General features: G+C 35.1%; 1 protein-coding gene across 4 annotated transcripts in view; it reads left to right on the plus strand.

The window, feature by feature from the left end:
* Window positions 1–23936, plus strand: part of UBR1 (ubiquitin protein ligase E3 component n-recognin 1) — a 61079-nt gene that overhangs the window by 26089 nt on the left and 11054 nt on the right. For 2 of the 4 annotated variants that reach the window (XM_041459839.1, XM_041459835.1), the window contains exons 18-37: window positions 672–737; window positions 847–948; window positions 1571–1634; window positions 2038–2162; window positions 3101–3153; window positions 4130–4232; window positions 4755–4803; window positions 6304–6458; window positions 7361–7460; window positions 9122–9231; window positions 9864–9953; window positions 11494–11681; window positions 11799–12004; window positions 14288–14381; window positions 16648–16800; window positions 17143–17240; window positions 17825–17918; window positions 19310–19458; window positions 22433–22488; window positions 22797–22893. In XM_041459839.1, the coding sequence (XP_041315773.1) occupies window positions 672–737; window positions 847–948; window positions 1571–1634; window positions 2038–2162; window positions 3101–3153; window positions 4130–4232; window positions 4755–4803; window positions 6304–6458; window positions 7361–7460; window positions 9122–9231; window positions 9864–9953; window positions 11494–11681; window positions 11799–12004; window positions 14288–14381; window positions 16648–16800; window positions 17143–17240; window positions 17825–17918; window positions 19310–19458; window positions 22433–22488; window positions 22797–22893 (2152 nt within the window). The remainder of the gene's footprint in view (window positions 1–671; window positions 738–846; window positions 949–1570; window positions 1635–2037; window positions 2163–3100; window positions 3154–4129; window positions 4233–4754; window positions 4804–6303; window positions 6459–7360; window positions 7461–9121; window positions 9232–9863; window positions 9954–11493; window positions 11682–11798; window positions 12005–14287; window positions 14382–16647; window positions 16801–17142; window positions 17241–17824; window positions 17919–19309; window positions 19459–22432; window positions 22489–22796; window positions 22894–23936) is intronic. The other 2 variants (XM_041459837.1, XM_041459838.1) reach the window with 1 other exon arrangement.

The following is a 23936-nucleotide window of genomic DNA, read 5'->3' on the forward strand; positions in this document are numbered from 1 at the left end:
AGTTAGAAGTTCCTCATGGTGTATGGACATTATTATATACAGAAGTGAAACTATTTTAGTCTCACACTAAACTTTTGAGAACCCTATAGCTAGACATACAAACATTTTCTAATCTTGTGGCTTCTGTTGCAAGAGTAAAGGTAAAGGGAAGAGTCTACCCTGCATTTGTCTCCTTTGGCTTCACTTTGGGCTGGTTTTGGTTTTGTTGCTTGGTTTTTTTGGTTGTTTTGGGTGGGTTTTTTTTGTTTGTTTTTGGGGGGGGGCTTTTTGTGGGTTTTTTTTTGTTTGTTTTTGTTTCCTTTGATGGCAGAAATTCTCTGCTAACCTTGCACAGGACCCTTTGATGAAATTGAAGTAAATCTTGGTCAACCCCTGCAGAATTGTCTTTCTGAGAACTGGGGTAGGAGAAGGAAGATGTTTTGACTTAACTCAGTAGCAGCCATTGGAGTTATGTTCTCTTGGAAGGGGGTGTGAAGTATGGCATAGATTTTTTCTGGATAGGTGAAAAAACATTTTTCACTTCCATTAAAGTACATATTTATTTTGAAAGAAATGTGGACTTTCCTTTACTCAATAAAGATGTGGTACAGTTTGAAAAGCCTCAGAGATTAACTGATGCACATTTGGTAGTACGTTACTTTATATATCTATTTTGTTTTCCTGTTTCTTAGGTATTCTATTATCAAGATGTTAAATGCAGAGAAGAGATGTATGATAAAGACATCATCATGCTCCAGGTACAATGTTCTGAATCACTGCATAGTTGTAATTTTTTAAAAGTTCAGTTTAATTTGCATGATTTTGAAATAGCAAGTGATGTTTATATTAATTTAGGTTTTTTGATAGATAGGTGCATCTCTTATGGATCCAAACCAGTTTCTCCTGCTGATACTGCAGAGATATGAGCTTGCTGATGCTTTCAAAAAGATCAAACCCACGAAAGATCAGGTAAGTAGCAAATTTTTCTGCTGTTTAATTTGTCAGCTCTGAGTATATGAAACATCAATAAGAAAAACTAGCTACTGTTGATAACTGCATTTTTTAAGGCCACACTAGAAGTCAAGTAAACACAGGAGCTTGTGGTTAGGTATATTTTTTTGTATTTGGAATTTGTAGAGGCTTCTTCAAAATTAGCAAGCAAGTTTTGCCCCTTTTGGACCTGTGGAGACTTGTCTGTCTCCACAGGGCATCTACCAAAATCCATGTAAATGACTTTACTATAGCATTTCCATGTCCCTTAAGCCATGTTACATGCTTTTAATTTGGTTGGAAGTTTCTTGGGTTTTTATGCTACTTCTTGTGGCTTGAACTTTGATATAACCCTTCATTTGGGATACTTTCTTTAGCTGTTTCTTTTCTTGCATGTGAATCTTGCACTTCAGTTGCTGTATAATATCTCCTCTACCAGAGCAGGCACTTTTTCCAACTTGTTAGAATGGAAATTTCTTCCTAGGGTACAATGCTCCAGCAGTGTAGTAGATAGGAAGGCTGAGCTCAGTGTCATTTGGTGGATGGATTTTTCTGCACTTTTGTTTTTGTTTTTTTAACCTGTTTTCTCTCATTCTTGCAGGATTTGATTAAGCAATATAATATTTTAATAGAAGAGATGCTACAGATTCTTATCTATGTTGTGGGTAAGTTTCATTTCTCTCTGTTGTTGTTCCTCTCTGTATTGCTTTGTCAGAGCAGGCTTGGTGACATAATAGAATAGAGAGGATACTGAAGAGTGCCTCTTTTAAATAGATGATTCAATAGCAAGTATTTGTGAGCTGGAAACAATAGGAGTTGGACAGTGAAAAAAGCTGTTAGATAACTTTATAATTGACATTAAAGTAGAATATGAAGAGAGTCCATCTGGACCCATTGGGAAGCTAGGCTAAGAATAATTTTTACTCGGACACTTGGGACAGGCTTCTGACAAATGCAAGCTTATACAATGAAACATCCCAGCAACAATACCATTATCATGGTGCAAAATTCAAATTTGCTTTGTACCTGTCACATCTGCTATTCTTCTCTTTTTGGTTCATTTGACAGGGGAAAGATATGTGCCTGGAATCAGTAATGTGACAAAAGAAGATGTAATAATGAGAGAAATCATCCATCTGTTATGTATTGAACCAATGGCTCACAGTGCAATTAACAAGTCCTTGCCTGAAAATGTGAGTCCTGATTTATTTACTTTTTTTCCTTTATTTATTATTTCTTGTTTTATGTCTTTCTTCTTTAGTTTTCATATCTTTGTATGGAAGCATTTCTAATATAAAGCTTAAATGCTCGTTTGAGAATTACAAAATGGCATGACAAAGGGGCTTACACACCTCACTGATGTAAAGGAAAATGTCATAGATTCAAGTATTGGCTGATCTGAAAAAAGTTTTATGGGAATTATTCTTTTTGATTAAGAGGTGAATTTTTTTAGAATTTTCAGCTATAGTTCTCCAAGGTTCAAAAAGAGAAGTTGTGAAATTTTTTGGTTTAACCCTGTAGGATGTAGGTTTGACCCTGGATGGAGCTCTATTCCATTCTGGCATGTGTACCATTGATAAATTTAAGCCTGTAATTTTGATGGCTTAAACATGTGCAGATCCATTTGTAGTCAAGTGTTGTTCATATCTATTTGAAAACAAAGATTTCCTTGCCATTCCATTACAGTTGTTGAAGATAGAAGCAAAGGCAAGGGATGTGGATTAGATTTTATAGTCTGTGGAAGAGTTCAGGGCCAGCAATCAATGCAAAAACCCCTAAATTTTTGTTGTAAATGAAGTAGTCTTAAATATTATCATAGTATCCACATTCACTGGTTAAAATACTGAAACCTTTTTTTTCCCTTCGTTAAGGTTGGGTAAGCGTTGACTTGTTTCTAGAGGTCAGCTCTGTTATTAATGAAGTTCTACATTATTAAGTATTGTGTATCTTTGATACTTCCTTGGAATTTGCCAAGTATGAATATCTGCTTTCTGATTAACAGCAGGCAAAAGATAATAGTTAATGAATTAGGGAATTATCTGAATTTTTGTCTATTTTTATTACACATAGTGTAATACTGAAGGTATTTTAATCATTATATGCTTCTCCCAAACTAAATTTTTTTTACCAGGAGAACAATGAAACTGGCTTGGAGAATGTAATTGATAAAGTGGCTACATTCAAGTAAGTTCTTAATGTTGCTTTATAAATAGCTTGAATGTGAAATAGTATTTCTTAGATATGTTTGGGTTAAACAATGTGGGACAGTCTCTGTTCAGCTAATATTTTGCTATCTTGAAATAAATATATTGCAAATATGCTTAGGAAAGAACAGTGTGTGGAATATCCTACACTGCTGCTGTTTCTTTCCCTTTGCCACCCTCTTTCCTCAAATTCAGTTTAAGGAGTCTTGGGAGTTCAGTAATCTCAAGTCCTAGTGGGAGAATCTTCAAAAGTTCATTTTTTTTCTAAGATGGTCAGGAAAGTTAAGAATTCACCATACCTTTGACAATCACTATCTAGTAACTGTTGTAAGTGGTACTTTGTTGCTAATTTTCTGGAACTTTTCCTTTTTTTCTGGGAATTAATTATATATAAATATATATATATATGTGTGTGTATGCAAATATAGAACAATAGATTGTAGTTGAAAAAAAAGTGAGAAAAAGTTCTTATTTTAGTATACCTTATTTTAAATTTCATGTGGCTTGCTTGTTCATGTTTAATTAAGAGCAACTGTAGGTGTACCTTGGAATCTTACTTTAGGAAAAGAATCTTACTATGAAAAGTTCAAAAAACTGACTGGCTGGAAAGCAGCAAGTATTACTTGTTTTATACTTTTGTTAAAGAAGTGATTGAATTTTATGCAGTAACATCCAATGTCTGAAATTCTGGCCATACAGTTAAAAAGAATTTTCAGAGGCTATATGGTATGCTTTAGATGGTATAGACAAGAAATATTTTGCTGCTGAATTGTTTCTTCCTGTAGATCCTGTATTGAAAAATTTAAGAGTCATAACTGTGCTCACTCTCTGCTTTTAATAAGTTAGTGAGTAGCCATTACAATTCCTGCTTCTTTAGAAAACAAATTGTGTTTGCATTCAAAGATATGCTGAATATACATTATTAATCTGTATATTGTGAAATATTTCTCTGTAAGGAAACCGGGTGTCTCTGGTCACGGAGTTTATGAACTGAAAGATGAATGTTTGAAGGAATTCAATATGTTCTTTTATCACTACACTAAGACCCAGCACAGCAAGGTAAGCAAGTGTGAGATTCACTCTGAAAGGTTAAAAAAATAGTACATACTTACCAATGTTTAAAGAATTTTGCTGAATTAATGCAATGTAAAGAAACTGGTTCAATAATGAGTATCTGCAGCTACCTTCAAAACGAAACATTCCATGAAGTTAAAATTTTCAATACAAATTCACATGGTATGGTTTGCATTAGTGTTTCCTTTATGGCAACTTGTGTATTTACTCTGTTATCTCTTTATGGTGAAAACAAAATGGGACAAGAATTATCTTTGCACTGGGATACCCCAAACTTTGCTTTTGTGACTCTTACTGAGGAAGCAAATACGTCCATTTATCTTTACTACAAATTTAAATTCAAAATGTAATGTTGTTAAATGTGTTTCAGATGAAATTCTAGTTTGCAACCAGACATTTACTATGTATCTCACTATATTTCTAGCGTAGGGTTCCTCATAATTTCATTAACTCATTATTGTGTACTTCTGTAGAGATGCTGATACAACAACACTCCTTTTTCTGTAGGCTGAACATACACAAAAGAAGAGAAGAAAACAAGAAAACAGGGATGAAGGTAAAATTCTAAAATTGATGATTTAACAAATGTGCTAATTTGGTAGTATATGTAGTTTATATATATAGTGAGCTTTGAGAGTTGTCTTATGACTTCATAGTGGATAGGTGAGTTCATATTAAATTTGTTGTGATTTGTAGTAATTGTCATTAATTAGCACCTGCCTTTTTTTGTCTTTTTTCTTTATCACGGACAGGAATTCTGGAATTTTTAGTTTAATTTACATTTAGGGAAATAAACATGGCACAGTACTTTTTGACAAAACCATGAATTTGGATTTTATGGTGGAGTAAGTAAGAGGCAAAAGTTGTAGTGCTTTTTGTGGGCAGTTTTTTTAGCACAATATTGACACATAATAGCGGCATGTAGAGAAGGTTGCCACAGGAACTTATGCTCATATCCGTTCTGTAATATGCGAACGAGAGTTAAGTTTTAGAATTTTCTATTAGCTATGAATACATAAAACAATGAACCCCCGTGTTTCTATTTGTAAACACAAATGTTATTTCCCTTTTGAGTTTACTTTTACCTGTTCAAGTCACAAGCATTTAATTGAGTTGATTTGAGGAAGACTTGGTAAGCTGAACAAATAAGTACAATGAACAATTTAATAAACTCAACTTTGCCCCTTCCTCTTTCACTCTGACAGCTTAAAATGTTATCAGGGGAATTATTTTGTGAAAATTTAGAAAAAAGTGGTTATTTAGATGTAATTGTCAGAGACTTATGTAATTGGACAGTACTGTTCCAAAATACCAGGATATGTGTTGACACTGATTTGTGTTCTCCTGAGACTGCACTTATTGTTACAGGTACTTCCTGCATATTCTTTTATGTGGCTGCATTGTCTTTGTCAGTAACTTCATTCAGCCTGAATTGTCTAAAGAATGATGGTTTCAGAAACACTGCATTCACAGAGGTCCTCTGAAAAGAGGCAGTCTGAGAATAGGCATCCACATAGCCAAAGAAGACTGTGGTTCCTGGTAGGGAAAGGCTGTGGTGTTAAATGAGGTGCTGTTAGTAGATGCCAAGATTCCACATCACAGTTCCAGTGTTAACTCAGCAAATGTGCATAACCAGAAATGACTGGAAAGCCAGTAGTAGAAAAAATTTAGAGTTCCAGACATGTGACACTGTAGTGTGGGACACTACAGTCTGGAAGCTCCACTCCTCAGTTTTAACTACTTGAAAACATGTCATCTGATGCAAAGCACAAATTGTATGTTTGATAGTGAGACATAAATAAGGCAGTTCAGAGTGTTAAAAATTTGCGTTTACAGATGTAACTAATACTTGTGATTGATTGTGTAACTTAGCTTGCATGTGTTTTATATAAGAACTCACTAAAAGTACTTAGCTTTGCCAAAGATGAAAGTTGACTTGGGCACACTATTGTGTTTGAGCATGGTTTTACTCATTTAAAGGTCCAGTTTTTCTTTCACTGAAATAATTGTGTGTGGGATGGCCATTCATTGATGTGTTTGCACATCTGTTTCCTAGCATTGCCACCACCTCCTCCTCCAGACTTCAGTCCTGCATTCAGCAACGTGGTGAGGATTCTGAACTGCGACGTTATGATGCACATCCTGCGCACCCTTCTGCAGAGGGCAGTGGAACTGGAAACCCACTTGTGGACTGAGGCCATGATCCAAATGGTATGGTTAGCCTTGGTCATCTTCTGATGGTCATTCCTGTGCTGACTGCTTATGAGAAGAGCAAAATATGTAAAGATTAACTTGGAATGATTTTGTCCACAAACCTGTTTTTATAAGTCTTACTGGCAAAGAAAATATTTTTATTATTAATTATCTATCTCTGCTGTAAAATAGAAACATGATACATAATAGTATTAAAGTTTTCTATTTTACTTTCCTCCTTGTGTTGCCTCATTACTGAAGCTGTTTCAATATGTAATTCTCCCTGCCTCATATTTTTCTTGAAACTTCACAATTAAGTAACTGTTTGATAATTGGAATTCCTTCATTTTTTGAGCTGCAGAGTCTCCAAATACATAAATGTCTTTGGGGCCTCAGTCATGAAATAATAGAATTTTTGTAAGTATTTAAATGTTTAATTTTACTGCAGTGGCTTGAGTCTTTTAAAACATTGTTGAAATGTTCTTTGGAGGCGTTTTTTTGTTTGTTTGTTTTAGCGGGGTTGTTTTTTTAATATTTATAGAATTAGGATTGAAATTATAGACAGTCTAAATTAATCAATTTTGTTAGAGCGTATAGATTGTTTAATTGCCTTGCCAAGCCTGCTAATCTTTGGATTATGGAATTAGCCAAGTACAGATTGTATATCAGCAGGACAAGATTTCACATATTACTAATATAAAAGCATGTGCAAGCTGATGAATTTTAGTGCAACTAATATGCAGTAAATTTACATTGTGCTTTTTTTTTATTTCACCTTCCATGTATGATCTCTGTATTTTCATGTGTTTTGTCATTATATAATCAATATATAATACAGAACTGTATTAAACATTCTAATTTGATATGCCAGTTTTCCATGTCTTAAACATTGAATGAGACTTACTATTCTATTTTTTCAGGTGCTTCATCTCCTTTCTTTAGGGTTACTAGAAGAGAAGCAGCAGTTACAGAAATCTCCTGAAGAAGAAGTAACCTTTGATTTTTATCACAAAGCAACACGTATGTTTCATTTTCTTTAAAGCATGGACTAAACTAGACTAACTTGATTTTGTAAGGACTCAAACTAGAAGAAATTATTCAGTGATTTAGTCAAAAAAATTTTATTTTATGCTTTATATTTAAAACCTGGTAATTTAACTTTTTTTTTTTTTAATAATTAAGAAACCAGGTTTGGACTAGCTTCCTCTGTTCCCAGTTGTCATGTGGGTTGATATGTGCTTCTCTTCCTGGGAAAGAAATGAAAAGTAGTTGTAGTGTTACATAACTGAAAGTGGTTGTTCCTTCTGGAAACTAAGAACTCTTTGAAAAATGGCAGTGGATTTAAGTGAACTGTATCCATCTTTGGTTCTTTTGAGCTGTACAATTACTTATTTACCTGCAAGTTAGTCTTTTACTATGGTAATGAAAATAGAAACAGAACTTAGTGGCTGTGGAATGTACCCTTTTCTTTTTCAAATCTTAATTGAGCATTTCTTAATATTGCATTCAGGACTACTCTGTGGGAGTTGGAATCTGCATTTTCTAAATAATCTTCCATCTTCTCTAGAGTTTCTGCTTCACTGTGTAAAAATAAATTTTAAAAATCCATTGTCAAGCTAAACAGCTGTCATTGTGGGATGCAACAGCGATAAGAATTGTGAAGTAAAATCATAGAATCATAGAACTGTTAGTATTGGAAAATACCTTTAAGATCATTGACTTCAAATGTTAAGTCAGCACTGCCAAGTGCACCACTAAACCATGTTCCTAAACATCATATCTATGTGTCTTTCAAATACCTTCTACAAGAATAAATACATAAAATTACTGAAGTCCTTTTATTTAGTTCTTGAAAAATGTTGTGTTTGAAAAGCACTTCCAATGTGCTTTATTTTTTAATTTTTTCTTATTGTTGAGAAAGAAGTATCATCATACTGAAAGTGTGTCCATTTAAGAAGCTTCATGTTAACTATAGGAATACAATAGAAGTAGTAATTTTAACTGAGATGCTAGAGAATGCTTTGCAAGCTTTAGTTTTGCATAAACAGAAAAACCAAAGCCCCATTTACGTGAAAGGGATGCAAAAATAATCAATATTTTTGTAACAAAGCTCTTACAGAGACACAATTCATTAAAAGACAGTTTCTTTAGCAATGTATTTGTGTCCCTACTAAAAATGTAAAATTAATTCTGTATGGTAAGTGCTGCAAAAGAAATATCATTGAAGAGAATGGTCTACATTTTAAAGCATTCTTGTGTTAGAGAAGAGCCTAGAATACTATGGATTCTCACAAAGTTATGAGGAAGGAAATAATTACTGGAATTACAATAGCTTTTGTGATTAGAAGTAAACATGTACACACTAAGCTGTTAGCAAACATAGGTAAACTCTGAAGAGCTTTACTGCTTCCCCCTGAAGTGAAAGGCGATTCTTTTTTCAGCAGACATTAAGCAAAGATTTTCTAAAGCAGAAATAATTGATCTGCAAGGGGATAAATTATATTATATATATAACTGTAAGTGTTCAAGAATATATCAGAAATGTAACTACACAGTTTGTGTTCATGTATGTGTATTATATAATTAGCAACATTTTAAGGCATGTCCATGGTTTTAAGAACATAAAATGTTAGGTGTTCATTTTCCCCTGAAGGCCCTTTTCTGTTTTTCACTTTGTAAAGGAATGGGAAGCTCAGCCTTGAATGCTGTGAACGTGTTAATGCTTCTGGAGAAATTGAAGAGAGTTCCCCAGTTAGAGGCACAGAAGGATACAGTCAATTGGATACTGCAGGTACACAAAGGAGAGATAAGTACAATCTGATTTCAGTAGTGTAGAAAGCTAATATGAAAGATGTTATGATTCCTACATATAATCCATTGCTGCAATGATTTCTTGAGAAGTTTAATCTGTTGCACCATTGTACTTGCTACTTGTACTATGAAGTATTGGATCAATTATTGCTTGGGTAACTCATTCCAGTAATGACATTTTTACACATATTCCTCATATATCTGTTGCAAAATAACAGCAAATAATGAGAAGGCAGTGTACTGGGAGTGCACAGGGAGTCTTGGTGTTTCTGTTATTTAGGAGTTTTGAGTGGTTTAATCCATATGAAAATCTGAAAGTAATGTGAAATAAAATACCAAGAGTTTTAATCCTATCTATCATAGAATGGATTGAGTTGGAAGTGACCTTAAAAATCATGTAGCTCAAAGCCCCTGCCATAGGTAGGGACACCTTCCAATAGACCAGATTGCCTATAGCCTGATCCAACCTGGACTTGAACATTTTCATCATCCACAAATTCTCTGGGCAGCCTGTTGCAGTGCTTATATGTTGTAACATGCAAATGTATTAATCTGTATTGTTATAAGAGACAAGTTGTGTTTTATTTTTAACATCTAAGTCTCTGTTTTTAGATGTTTGACATGGTGAAGAGATTGAGAGAAAAGTCTAGTTTGGCAACAGTAGGAGCTACATCAGGCTCAGAAGCTACAAAAGGTGATGAGGTAATGATAAAAATAAAGCCTCAGTAGAAGCCTTGTATTTAATGTTTTGAATAGCTATTTTCAGTGATGTATCTAATTTTAGCGTTGCCTAAAATGATGATTTTTCAAAACTGATTTCTGATATGTTGTCTATGGCTAGGATTTAGTTTCCAAGAACAATATTTTTAGTAAGTGAAATCTGTGGTAAACATGTTTCACGGAATTATTAGCAGCTGTTGTGAGTTTTAGCTGTAGTTCTGTAGCTAAGTGAAGCAATTGAGGGGTCTGAAGGAAGTAATTCGTGCTCATCTTTCCATTCTTGTCTTTGTGAATTGACTGCCTTTTCTTTATGCTGTCACTGCACAATAATTAGAAATACAAATCCGATTTAGATGATGTCTTGTAATTTATGTTCTCTATCAGGAGGTTAATGAGCCTTAAGTAATTATTCTGGCTGTCAGTCTCTTTGCCCTTCCCTCAAAATAACTTCTGAATCTAGTGGTCAAATGACGCAGTGAAATGGAGATTTCAAAGATGACTTCAGTCCTAAGGAGTGATTGTGTTTTCAATTGGCATTTGAACAGAAAAGAAGAATCTAATTACCCTTAGACAGTAGGTGAAGACAGACCAGTTTGCTCTTAGACATTTTGTTTGGCCTCAGCTTGCTGCCAAGCAATCTGCTGGCTGGCCATTGCATGCCTGGTTCTAAACTTACCACGCAGCATATGCCGTGTTTCTTTTTTCAGGCAGGTGTTATATGAGATTTGGTAAGGTATCAAACAAAATACAGAAGTCCCTAAGAAATTAATCTCTTACAGTTCTGCTTGTGGAGCAAGTTGTTTGATTTTCCTGGAAAAGTGATAGTACTGTGAATGGAAACCTTATGTATAATGTTGTATTTGTTTGTCTCTTAAGTAATGGGATGGGAAGAGTTAGGTTCTGTATGTTTTAGTAAAGTCTACCTGTGTTTTTTGAATTCTGCATTTCTAAAGCATAGAAATACTTCGTTTATGGTTTTTGAAAACATGATACAAGAGTAAATGTTGGAAGAACAATAGTTTTCCAGTGTACCATAAAGAATAATGAAAATACAATACACAGATGTATAAAATGCTGACACATTTGTTGTGTCATGGATAGGCAGTTCAAGATAAAATTTTCTTCAGTTTCTGTAAGGGAGATACTGAATACTCAGGGGTTCACTTATGGGGAGAATAACAGAACTGTGGAGAAAACTTTGATGTACACCTCAGTAAAATTTCTTAAGAACAGACAAATACCTAATTGAAATGACGTAGGGATTATTGATCTTATCTTTGGGCTGGGGATTGTAGTAGTGACATTTTGTAGAACATAAAAGTCCTGTGTTAGTTAATGAACCATCAACATGTAAAGATTTGAGCTATATTTCTATTTCAGATAGCAGTTAACTTTTTTCCCCCATTAAAATGTCAGCTAAAGAATTTGATGTCAGTGGTTAGAATGCCTATAATGGGGAAAGAGTCTTCTCATTTTTTGATCTTCTTAGTTGCCTGTGATTTCTTTATTCTGTTACTTTAAGACACAGAGCACTCAGGACAAAGAGAAAGCTGAGCGGAAGAGAAAGGCAGAAGCAGCGAGGTTGCACCGTCAGAAGATAATGGCCCAGATGTCTGCCTTGCAGAGGAATTTCATTGAAACCCACAAGCTCCTTTATGAAAACACACTGGAGGCCCAGGGGAAAGATGATGCTACTATGGAAGAAGAAAGGTAAGAGAAAACAGACGTACTTGTAGTCTGTGACCTTGTTAGATGTCAGGAAGAACTCAGTTCATTTAGAATAATCCAGCTGGTTATTTTATATCTGTGTCACTTCTGGTCTTACAGCACCTCTTCAGCAATTGATTCCTCCAGAATTGCTTTGGGTCCCAAACGAGGTCCATCTGTTGCTGAGAAGGAAGTTTTGACCTGTATTCTTTGTCAGGAGGAGCAGGAAGTCAAGTTGGAAAGTGCTGCCATGGTATTATCTGCCTGTGTGCAGAAGTCAACTGCCTTAACTCAGAATAGGAGCAGAATTCTTGAACTCTCAGGAGGTATGTGATTTTTCTTCTCTTAGTCTACAAGCAGTTCTGTTCCTGGACCTCAAACTCTTTCAGCCATCTAAACTCTTTTGTTTGGTCAGGTTGCTAAATGGCTTACTGTACTTAAGAAAAATGTGTGCCAACTTTTCAATTGCTTTAAAATCCACTTATAACTTAAATAAGTACATGAAGATTTAGGTTTGTTGTTGAGGGAAATCAGAAAATGCTTTGCTCTCACAAGACTTAATAAAAGATGTTGATATAGTGGGAGTAGTTAGTTTGAAGAAAAGCTAAGACTGTTCACAGTTCCTGTTTATTCAAGTACAGGTGCAAATTTTCCCAATATGGAGGAAATGAATGAACGTTATCAGAGGCCAATATGCCAACCTGAAAAGGGTTAGGGTGTTTGTTTTGGTTTAGGGTATTTTTTCCCCTTATATGTCCAGGAAATAATAAAAACAACAATATAAAGAATGATAAAAATCTAAACAAGGATCATATGATATCATCTGATGAGTGAACAAAAAATTGAATACAAGAAAGTTACACAGTCACAAGAGTTACGTTTGTGTAATAGCATATTGGTAGCAGGGAACACAAAGCCCAGCAGAATTTCTTTTGTAAGTAGCAGCTGACTAAACATGGTGGAAATTTTGGTCTGTTACTTAAGGGAAAGAAGAAAATAAATACAAGGATATGGGAGAACCTAAGTACTCACTGACATTTTTGTTCTATTTTTGAAAAAGGAAGTTAGTAATATTTCAAGAAAGATGCTATCACAACTTGTAGTTTAAATTTCTTTCTTACTTTCAGATGTGGGTGTGGTTTTTTGTGGTTTGTGGTCAGCTACAGAGCAAAATGGATGCCATGTCTTTTTTATTGACACTACTATGTGGAAAATAGCTTTAAATTATGTTTGTGCAGTTCATTATTCCTACTCTAGTTTAGAAGTAAACTCTTGATTGTTACCAGAGGAAAGATCATAATTTTTTCATATTTTTCCATGGTATTACCCCATGTTTTATCATGGTTAAAAACCTTTTCCAGGTTGTTTCACTAATAAGATATTTTGTGTTTTCTCCTCTGGATCGTTAATAAGTACTGAATTGTCCTGGGCCTAGGACAAAGTCCTACAGAATCCTGCTTGGTCCATTTTTCTTTATCTCAAACTACTTAATGGCATTTTTGAGCCAGTCATATAGAATTTTTGTCTAGGTCATGTACTAATTGCATTTCGTTTTTCTGTGGTACTCTGAAGTACAGATGAAGTCCTATGCTCTTGTAGTCAGATACACTTTTAAATTTTCTGTAGTGACATGTTGGCCTATTGAAATAATTGAAAAAAGAAGGGAAAGGAGTTCCTTTTTCTGAAGCTGTTTTGGGCATTGTTTATAGTACTTACACCCTACTGCATGGTCCTCTGCTGCTCATCAGTTACAAGGAGTCCCGTAAGAACTTGTTTCTTGCAAGATCTAAATAAATGTAAAAATGCTTGTTCCCCCAGCAGAAGTGCAGATAGTGGCAATTGAGTGTTATGCCAAGGTTTATTTTCTTATTTCAGTCTCCATTTAACTTAGGGCAGCTTTAGCTGCTGTCAAACAGAACTATTTTCAGTACAATTTAGGCTCTTTTTTTTCTTTCATTTTGTTAGATTCAAGTGTGTTTGTTCAAAATCATGAACAGTCCCCCAGATGAGGCATGGAGGACTGCTATTGTTCAGTATGAGTTAGATATCTTCAGAGTGAAAGTGGGATCCCACTTTGGATGCACATAAAACACAAGACATCAGTGTATTCTCATAATGTTTCAGTTGTTTAGAATTGTGCAAGATTACTAAAAGACAGACTTGATTTTTGTTGTTCAGCAGTGCTTTTTGTGTCAGTGTTTGGAAAATATATAGGATTAGTTGGAGTAATTATTCATCCTACTTGTCCTTAGTAGTTTCATTTTCATTTAAAAATAAAGTAAGTAAGACATTAAAAACTTCAGTGACAGTGAATCCAACCACAGATCTGTTCCAGTACAGAAGCACGCTTTTTTCTTTCTAACCCATTTGAATTTTGGCATCTTTTTCTTTATATGGAGAACCTCCAGTAGTTTAAATGGGTACTCCTTGTCATTGCTCTGCTGCATGATCGGTCTGGAAAAGTTAGCCAAGTGGAGCTTTAATGTGATTGTGCAAACTGTAGGAAAATAAGATCTGAAGGTTTGTGCATATTGTTGTTAATTTCTGTTCATACTGACGGGAAGTTACATTACTGTTCATTCCATAATTTTTCTGCTATGTGTTTCTAGATACACTAGATCCTCTCTTCATGCACCCTGACTTACCTTGTGGGACCCACACAGGGAGCTGTGGTCATGTAATGCATGCAGCCTGCTGGCAAAAGTAAGGATGTGTCTTTGCTGCCTTTTAATGGTTTTTAATGAATCTATTTTCCAAATCACCTTAAAAGTACACTGAAAGCAAGGTACAGTAAGTGGATATTTAATTAAAGGATTTGTACTCGTCTAAAAATGAACTATGGAACAAGAGATGTTTTGACTTGATGAAGATAATCATCATCAAAAGTTTTGGGGCCTTCTATGACCCAGAGAAGAATTTCGAAGGACTTATTAATTTATGCAAATATAAGCAATGAGGTAAAATTTGTCAAGAATAAGAAACCATATTGAGTAGGTTTACTTTGAGCAACAATACTGTGAAAGTCTGTCTCCAGGTCAATATGTAAAGGGTGAAACTGATCTATTCCAGTGAGTGTTTAGAAGAGATTCTAGCATCTAGAATAGAATATGAGGAATATGAGTGGTTGAATTTTGTGACTCCTCCCATATCAGGGAAGAAACTGTTAATGAAAAGTAAGGGTGAAGAATTGATGCAATTGCTGTAGACGTTATTGGATTTTTATTGTTCGGGGGACCCACGGTTCAGACCAAGTGTTTTGGATTTCAGTGCAACCTAGACAGTAAAAGACCAGGATTCCTAGCCTGTAGGATATAATCATCCTACATTTCACTCCACATAGGTGTAGCAAGTCTAAACTATATAAGCAATGTGAGATAATAATAGAAATAATCCCACTGAAGTATTATCAGCAGCTAAGAGGTGGATCATGCAATCACAAGCTAATCTTGTAATTCTCTTTCTACATGTGACATAATGTTATAAACAATCTCTTGAGGTTTGTTGTTTGTACTTGCACCATTTTACTTTAAAAAATCTTACTGAACTTCTGGTGTTTACCATTCACTGGTAAACGTCTAGTGTTTACCATTTTTACATTCTATATGTGTGTATAATGCTGTTTTTTACAATAAAACATCAGTACAGAATAAATAGGTGCACACACTTAAAATGAAACCCAAGTGTGTTCCTTGAGTATAATACATCTGCTCTTGGCAGATCCATCTACATCTGCATAGATCTAACTAGTGTAACATTGGAGCTCAGTTCCTTTGCTCTTCTTTAAGAACACATGACTTGCTGTATGGGTTAGTGGGGTTAAAATGAACAACAGGCTCTTCACATATGGTATGGCACAGAAGGTTTCAGTATAGTCTTTTATTTTTAACATAACATTCTAACTTAGTAATTGTCTTCCAAACTATGCCTGCCATACCTTTCTGTGTGCAGCCTACAAGTGCTGGAAATACTCTAAAACAGATTAAGTTGAAATGAGTGGAATATCCTTGTATTACCATGTATGAGGAAGAGGAGTTGCTTGCAAAAACATGTGGGGAAAATCAATGTATGGGTTTTCGTTTATAACAAAATACTTCCCTAAATATTCTGTATTCATTAGAACTTCTTCAGATGCCCCTGCACATACACTTTCTCTTCTCACATAAATGGAATTTTGTGTTATTTAAGATATATGGTTTAGAGAAAAAAAAAAAAATCTCGTTATTACCCTGGTGTGGAAGTTAGATAATTCTGAACATTAGGACTGAGTTTGTATCCAGAGAAGAAGATTTAAATGTTTGATCTTTTTGTTCCCATAAATACCAGTGAGACAGTAATGACATTTTAAGGCTTACTTGCATCCACTGATGGGACAAAAATTATAATGAAACCTGTAAAAAGTTTTCTTATTTCCTTTTCTGTTTAAAATAGTTGAAATATGATATTCTAATAGATATTATTCTCTCTTCCTGTTAAAAGAAGGCTACAGTTGCACTGTCTAGTCATGATACTCAGTAATTGCAATGAATAGCTGATGAATCATTTGTGAAATGTTACTAGTAGTGTTTCCTAAAATTAAATAATCATATGTTCAATACGTGTTTCAAATTTACTATAGTGAGTTGCATATGAGAGTTACTAGATACAGTGTTTCATTATGTTGAAGATAAGAGGGAAGTTTAGAAAAATGTAAGGATGGCTTGTCTAATGAAATTTATAAGGATAATGTAAGCGAGGGAAACTTGCCATCGTTTTCCCATTAGTGCTACACCATGTATTTTTGCATGAATTCATCTGTGTGCTCAAAGGTTTTATTCTTTTCCCATGCAAGCGTGTAGAAGACTTACAGATCAAAGGAAAAGACACTTTTGTTGGCTTGGATAAGTGTTTGCTGTGTAATTATGCTTTGAACCTTTATGTTCATGTTGCATTTGAGCCATTCCACTTTCTCATTTCCTTTTTAATGTTGTAGGTACTTTGAAGCAATGCAGCTGAACTTCCGACAGCGTCTGCATGTTGAACAGATATTTGACTTGGAGAATGGAGAATATCTTTGTCCCCTTTGCAAATCTCTGTGCAATACTGTGATTCCTATCGTTCCATTGCAGGCTCAGAAAATAAACAGGTGAAATACCAGATTGGTTAACCTCTAATTAAAAAAAAAAAAAAAAATGTTGGGGCTGGTCAGCTTTTCCGATTTTGGAAGGAAAACTTCAAAAAAACCTCATCTGTATAAAATACTGCATATCTCCTTATTGATTGTTTAGCCAAATATACTTCTTTTGGCAGTAAATATTTTATTTTTTATAAAACATTTTTGGGTTACCTATTCTTTGGAGCAGAAATCGAATGAGAAAGTACCTAGACCTGAGTTAATGTGTTTGGATCTAATTGTGCCCTCTGCTTTTTAAGTTAAGGTAGTTATTCGAGTGTTAAAGTAAAACCTGCTTTCTATTTTTCTTTTCAGTGAGGATGCAGAGGCAGTAGCTCAAATCCTGTCCCTAGCTAGGTGGCTGGAGATTGTCACAGCCAGGATATCAGGCTACAGTGTGAAAAATGCTAAAGGTTTGTTACCTTAATTTTTAAGCTATTCTGTAGGATAGACGTCAGTGCATGTTTTAACTAGTACCAGCAGAAAACTTCAAATAATATGTTTTGCTCTTAATCAAGACAGTATCAAATAAAGCTGGGGATAAAACTTACTGCCCTTTCTGGGTTGATACCTTGATTTCAGTGCCCTCACCAATTTTCTGGCTTTTGTTAAATTGTTTCCATCTTTCCTCTAGAAAAAAAATAGGTGTGCTTGGAGAGGATGCCAACAGACTATTACTCATGGTTAATAATCTTTTGTATGGACTGTGAGGTAGTAAAAAAGAGGACAACTAAATTATAAAGGACAAAATGATAGTAGGTATGAGTATTTAGAAAACAGGAGGCACAGAGAGTATACTGTTTCAGGGAACAGAGGCAAATGTTACTTAAAGGAGGAATAATGGAATATAGTCTGGCTGGTGAGGTGTGTTTGCAATTATTTTCAAATCAGTTTCAAATAAAAAGACAACTCCTTTATTTTTTTTTTTTTTCAACTGCTTAAAAAACCATAACAGCTTCTTTGCTTTTTAATTTGGATGTATGTTTTTTCCTGTTAGGAGAGAAGCAAAGTCTTCCACCTTTCACCTACAAGGGAGCGGGAAATTCAGCTTTGGAATTTCATTCCATCCTTAGTTTTGGAGTTCAGTCCTCGTAAGTGTTACTAGCAGTGTTCTCTGCACTATATTAATTTTCCCTTCAATATCCCAGATATACTTCAGAATGTGTATTGAAGGAGAGACGTGATTTCTTTGGTCTGACTAGGGGCTTACTTATTCTTTTCCATAAGCATTGACTGAAATTGGATCTGTGAGGAGCTAGGTGGACCTTTTGGTCAAATCCAGTCTGGTACTTCTTATGTTCTTGGTACAAAGCTAGAAGCCTGGAATCTTCTAATCTACAATTCCAATGATTTGGGTTACTTGCTGTGCCTCTAGGCATGTTATTTATTGTCTGCCTTAATTTTTCTGCTATGCATCTGTTTTGGGCATACATTTCACATGGTTTTGGACACAATAATGGAATGTTGATCACTTTGAGGAATAGGACTCTTGTCTGTTTCTGTGTCTATTCTAAATTAAACTCAATGCCAACATTGAGTTTGAGACAGTTAGTGATCATGTTCCACATTACTAATTTTAACACTAAGCATGTTCAATTCCAGTGGGCAAAAGCATTTGCCCACTAAAACAGAATGAATGGGTAGATGCTTTTCAAGTGAGCTCAGCTGTCCCTGATCTCTTTTTGGATCATGCTGTAAGTACCCTGCTGCTTCAGACTGACATCAAAGTTACACAAAATACCCACGTGTATCTTTTATTTGTAGAAAAATAAAAAAAATGTTCTGTTGTCAGAAAGCTGAATCAAATTTTTTCTTGATAACTGATGTTCATGAGAAAGGTTCTGTAGTTTAAAGTTAAACAGTGTTGTTTAAGTGTGAACCTGGCTAAACCCCAGATTCTGTGATACAATTGTTTTGTCCATAAAGATACAGAGGATTAATATGAATGTCATATATTTCTGTTAGAAAGTCCTATGTATGACTTGGGAAAAACCCCACAAGCCATTAAAACTGCTAAACACTTGTTTACATAAAACTACATTTATGTAACCTAACCTGATGTAATTTGAAAAGAGCTTAAGTGCTAAAAAATGTGTTTAAAAACACACTTGAAATGTCTTCCATTTTTAGTACCTAATTATTTTCGCTTCAGGACTTAAAATTACTTACAATATTTATTTTTGTTGTATTTTACTTTATAATGTTTGTATTTTTCTAATGTGGATTATAATGTAACACACAGAAATAATATCTTCCAGCCTGGCAGCTCTTAATCTCAATTTGTAAAGCTGTTTTTGTCAAGGTACTTGTTTATTACTGAAAACTAGGGATTTTATTTCATCTCTGTCCAGACAAAGGGTCTTTGTTCTTTCATAAATAACTGTCCTGGTTTGGACTTAGGCTTTGATAGTGATTGATTAACCAGTAAGTAATTAAAACTATTCATAATTGAGACTGCAATTTTCTCATCTTGGTTTTGCAGAGCCAAGTACTCAAGCAGTATCAAGGAGATGCTTGTTCTCTTTGCCACCACCATTTACAGAGTTGGGCTCAAAGTTGCTCCAAATGAAGCTGATTCCCGGATTCCTATGATGACCTGGAGCACTTGTGCTTTTACCATCCAGTGTATAGGTAAAGCATAATTTCAGTTTACTCCGTCTCATTAATTGAAAATGTTACAGTTGCTTGATTGTTTAATTTTGTACAATGTGATTGTACTAATAATAGTTCTACATAAATACAAGCCATATGTAGTGGTATAGCAAATTAAATTATATACAATTGCATATATAATGACAGAATTATTACCTATAAACTAATGTAAATAATAGGATGTTTTTCTTAGATAGTAGCCCATGAAATATGGTATGGAATGCCAACACTGAGTTTAATTTGAGACAGCAGTTAGTGATCATGTTCCACGTTACTAATTGTAACATTAAGCATGTTCAATTAATATTTTCAGGTTGCCAAAGAGCGTTGACCTGCAGGCATCTCCTACGCTAAATATCTAATAGCTATGAAATAGTACTCCCTGTCTCATTATTTGTTTTTGTTTGTATTCTTAAAGAATTTTTATGGGATTTGTAGAAGACAGTCTCTTGTATTCTGAAACTGCTAAGTAGGTACCTGTTTATTTCTACAAAGAAAAAGAAACAAAAAACCAACCCAAAAACAAACAAACAAACAAAAAAAAACCCAAACAAACCCAAAACAAAACACAAAAGCAAACAGTAGAAAAAGAAACAAAAAATCAACCCAAAAACAAACAAACAAAAAACCAAACAAACCCAAAACAAAACACAAAAGCAAACACAAGAAAAACCCAACAAAAAAACCTAAAACAAACAAAACAAAAAAAAACAACCAAACATTCTCTGCCATGAATCTCTGAAAGCAAAAAAATTACCACAAAAATTATTTCATTGTTTGGGATCATGTGTCTATTTATTTAATTTCATTTCTGTACTACATACACAATTAAGTTTGTGTAATGAACATGAAGCTGTGGATAAATCTGTAGATGCTTCCAGGCAGGGAAAAAGGCAAGATCCAGGTCTAAAATGCGTGATTAAGGGCTTGAGAGCTTAATTGTACATGTCCATACATGTGATTTGACAACTATACCAAGTATTTCTTGATGAAGATGTTGAAGTACAAGTTTAGTCTGCCTTGAATCTCTGGTAGAGTATCAGGAGTTCAGAAGGTTTTTAAGTGGATTAGGAATATTCTGACATGGCAGAAATAGTCACAGAACTGATTGCATCTTTGGTGATGGATTCTATATTTTCAAATAGGTTGAGAAAATACTGGGGGCCACCCACTTTATTAACATTACTCTACTTAATGCTGTGCAGGTTGGTTTTGTTTGATATATGGAAAAAGATACTGGTGGCTGTCAAGGAGGAGTTAGCCAGCAAGTGCATAAATGCAGTAACTGTTATCACAAGTCTGATATTGAAGGCCTGTGTTAGAAGAAAATTCAGGTACTCTTGAGGAGAAGAGTATAAAGCTAGAGGGAATACTGTGACAGTTTGACTTGGCCACACACTTCCTTGGAATCAGTTTTGTTTGCAAATAGAGCAGACTTCTGTGAAATTGTAAAGCAAAACTGCCTGTATAGCTTCAGTATACTGGTCTGGAGTCTAGTTGTAGTGCATTATTGAAACCATTTAATGGGCATATAGCCAAGGTGCCTAGACAAGGAACTTTAGAGGAACCTCTAGAGAAGGTTCAAAGCATCATTGACCCAAGGGATGTGAACTGGTATCCTTGCCAAAAGCCAGACTCCTGAAAAAAGAAACACACTCAAAACCTGCCAAAACCCCACAACAAAAAACCTCCAAACCAAAATCTCCCAATTAAATGAAATTTTAAAAATTATATTATATTTGTGTATATTTGGTGTATTATATTTTCTTTTTTGGAGCCAGGTCTTATAAGCTCTCGAAAGAATATATGATACACCCAAGGATAGCTAAGCTGTTCTTGAGGGCATAAAATGAGCAGGATGAGTTCTGCTGCAGTGTTAGAAACAAAAAGGTTTAATAAAAGGCAAAATAACAAACAGAAAAACCCGAGCCAGGTGCAGAGATCTGCTCCTGGTAAAAACACCTCACAAAAGCCCCTAGTTCCTTTGTTCTCTTCTTTTTCTACCTGATTGTTCAGGCGGGACTTTTTGGCTTTTATCCAATTAGATGCTCTTAAGGTTTTGGTGAAGTCCCCGAGGTCCTATGAGGTGGCTTTTTACCTAATCGTTGAGAGAAACTTCTGGGCTTCTTTCCTTTTTTGGGGGACAAAGGATAGTTTTGTCACTGTGTCAACAGGGGGCACGCTCCTATACAGGTGTACTGTTTCATCTCTGGAAAGTGACTGAAGTACACAAACATTTGAACTGATACCTTTTTACTCAACTGAGTTAATTTGATTTCTTTTTTTTAATCGGCTTATTTTTTCCTTATTATTCCTTCAGAACGAAAGCACTCAGGGAGGAAAGATGAGCTGTATTCCAACTTGGGAGTTTTGTTTTCAAAGTATTTCTGTTCAACTGCGGTCAAATGCAGTAGTGCAAATTTTGCCAGGTTGCCAAGGCACGTTGTGGCTGCCCCAACCCTGGCAGTGTTCAAGGCTGGATGAGGCCTTAAGCAATGTGGTCTGGTGAGGGTGTCCCTGCCCATGGTAGGGAAGTGGGAATTAGATGATCTTTAGGGTCCATTTCAGCCCCTTAACATTTTGTAATAAATATGAGGGTAAGATGGCTGCATAGCATCTCTGTAAATGTACCTTGATGGTTTTGAGCATTGCATAAAGGTAACTGAAAATTAATCTGAATCCGTAGAATGAATGTTTTATAATTCATGTGAAGCAACATTCCTTTAAATCCTTAGTTTGCAAAGTCTGAAAACTGAAAATTTTAAAATAGCTCATTGCAATAATTTTTCTTGGAAATGATCAGTGCCATTTAAGACAGATTTTTTTTTAAGAGACTTCTGTTATAACAATGAGATTGACCTTTATAAAAGGGTGTATATAGTAAGAATAAATTAATACTAGGTTGTGTAGAAAAAAACAACTTAACTTAATTTTTTCTGTGTTTGATTTAAAGAAAACCTCTTGGAAACAGAGGGCAAGCCTTTATTTGGATCCCTACAAAATAGACAGGTATGGATGAGTAAGATATGCAATGTATTTTAAATAAAAAAGTTTATTTATAATATACATGCATCTATAAACCTGTCAAAACTGCTAACATCAAGATCATTCTCTGTTGAGGGATATCTCTCAATGTTTGGATTCACAGCAAAAAGAGTACTTTGAAAGAATAATGTTTGCTTATATATGGATGTTCATATTAAATTAATTTATAAATGTCTTTTATGTTTATGTAGAAGTAGATAGGCTTTTACAGTTCTATATCACTATTATATTTAGCCTTTTTTCCCATTCAACCCTTTTCTCTTGTGCTCTAGCACAGTGGCCTTAAAGCATTAGTGCAGTTTGCAGCTGCTCAGAGAACAACATCTCCACAGCTCCTGATTCAAAAACATCTGATTCGTCTTCTAGGAGGTACTGTATTCCTTTTATTTACTGCCTCTTGTGTTGTGGAAGTTTCTCTTCCTAACTGGCACACAGGTTAGCACAGCACAGAGGCAAGGGTTGGAGTACTTGACAGCAGTGCTCACTTCAGTTGCCTGAAATTATAGGGTGTAGATTGAACTCACCCCAGATTACCCAGAGCTACAGATACTCAAGTCTGGAACAGATGGATAACAACTGTGTCTGGCAATGTTCAGAATTACTCCAATTCTCTTATAAACAGGTGGATAAAGCTGCAAAATAGGTATTTCTTAATTGCTGAGACCTCATCTTCTCAGCATGGAAAAGAGAAAGCTCTGGGGAGGCTTCATTGCAGCCTTCCAGTATCTTATGAGGGCTTATAAAAAGGAGGGAAAGGGACTTCTTAGGGAGATAGATAGGGGCAGGACATAAGTGGGATGGTTTTAAACTGAAAAAACCAGGTTTAGATTAACTATTATACAGAAATTCTGTACTGAGGGGGTGGTAAGGCACTGAAACAGGCTGCTCAAAGAAGTGGTTGCCCCATCCCTGGAAGTGTTAAAGGTCAGATTGGAGGGTGCTCTGAGCAACTTGATGTAGTGAGTCACATTCCTGCCTTTGGCAGGGGAGATGGAACTGGATGGTCTTTCACTGCAAACCATTCTATAGTTCTGTGACTTTCAGTACTTTCAAAAGGCTGCTTGAAGCTTAGCTTAATATATTTCAGTCCCAGGGTAAGCTAGTTTGAGTCATGTAGCTTCCCCCATGTTTCTTATTGATTGAGTTAGTATGGTGACCTTTGTGAATCCCACTCTCTGATTTGCTTTCTGTTAGATATGACAGTTCTTAGGCTTTTGTATTGGGCAAGGTTGTGAGGCATCTGGTGTTGAGGTGCCTAAGGACCTTCACCCTTAACACTCTGTGATTTATTAGAGCTGGAGAAATAAGGATTTATGTCTCAGAATTTTGAAGATATATTAATTAAAATGGTTAACTGTTGGTGCATGTGGAAATAGCTAAACATGCTCAATCAAATCAGTGGTAAACAGTTA

Source organism: Pyrgilauda ruficollis, unplaced genomic scaffold, assembly GCF_017590135.1.
Source record: "Pyrgilauda ruficollis isolate IOZ18807 unplaced genomic scaffold, ASM1759013v1 scaffold14, whole genome shotgun sequence".
NCBI lineage: Eukaryota > Metazoa > Chordata > Aves > Passeriformes > Passeridae > Pyrgilauda > Pyrgilauda ruficollis.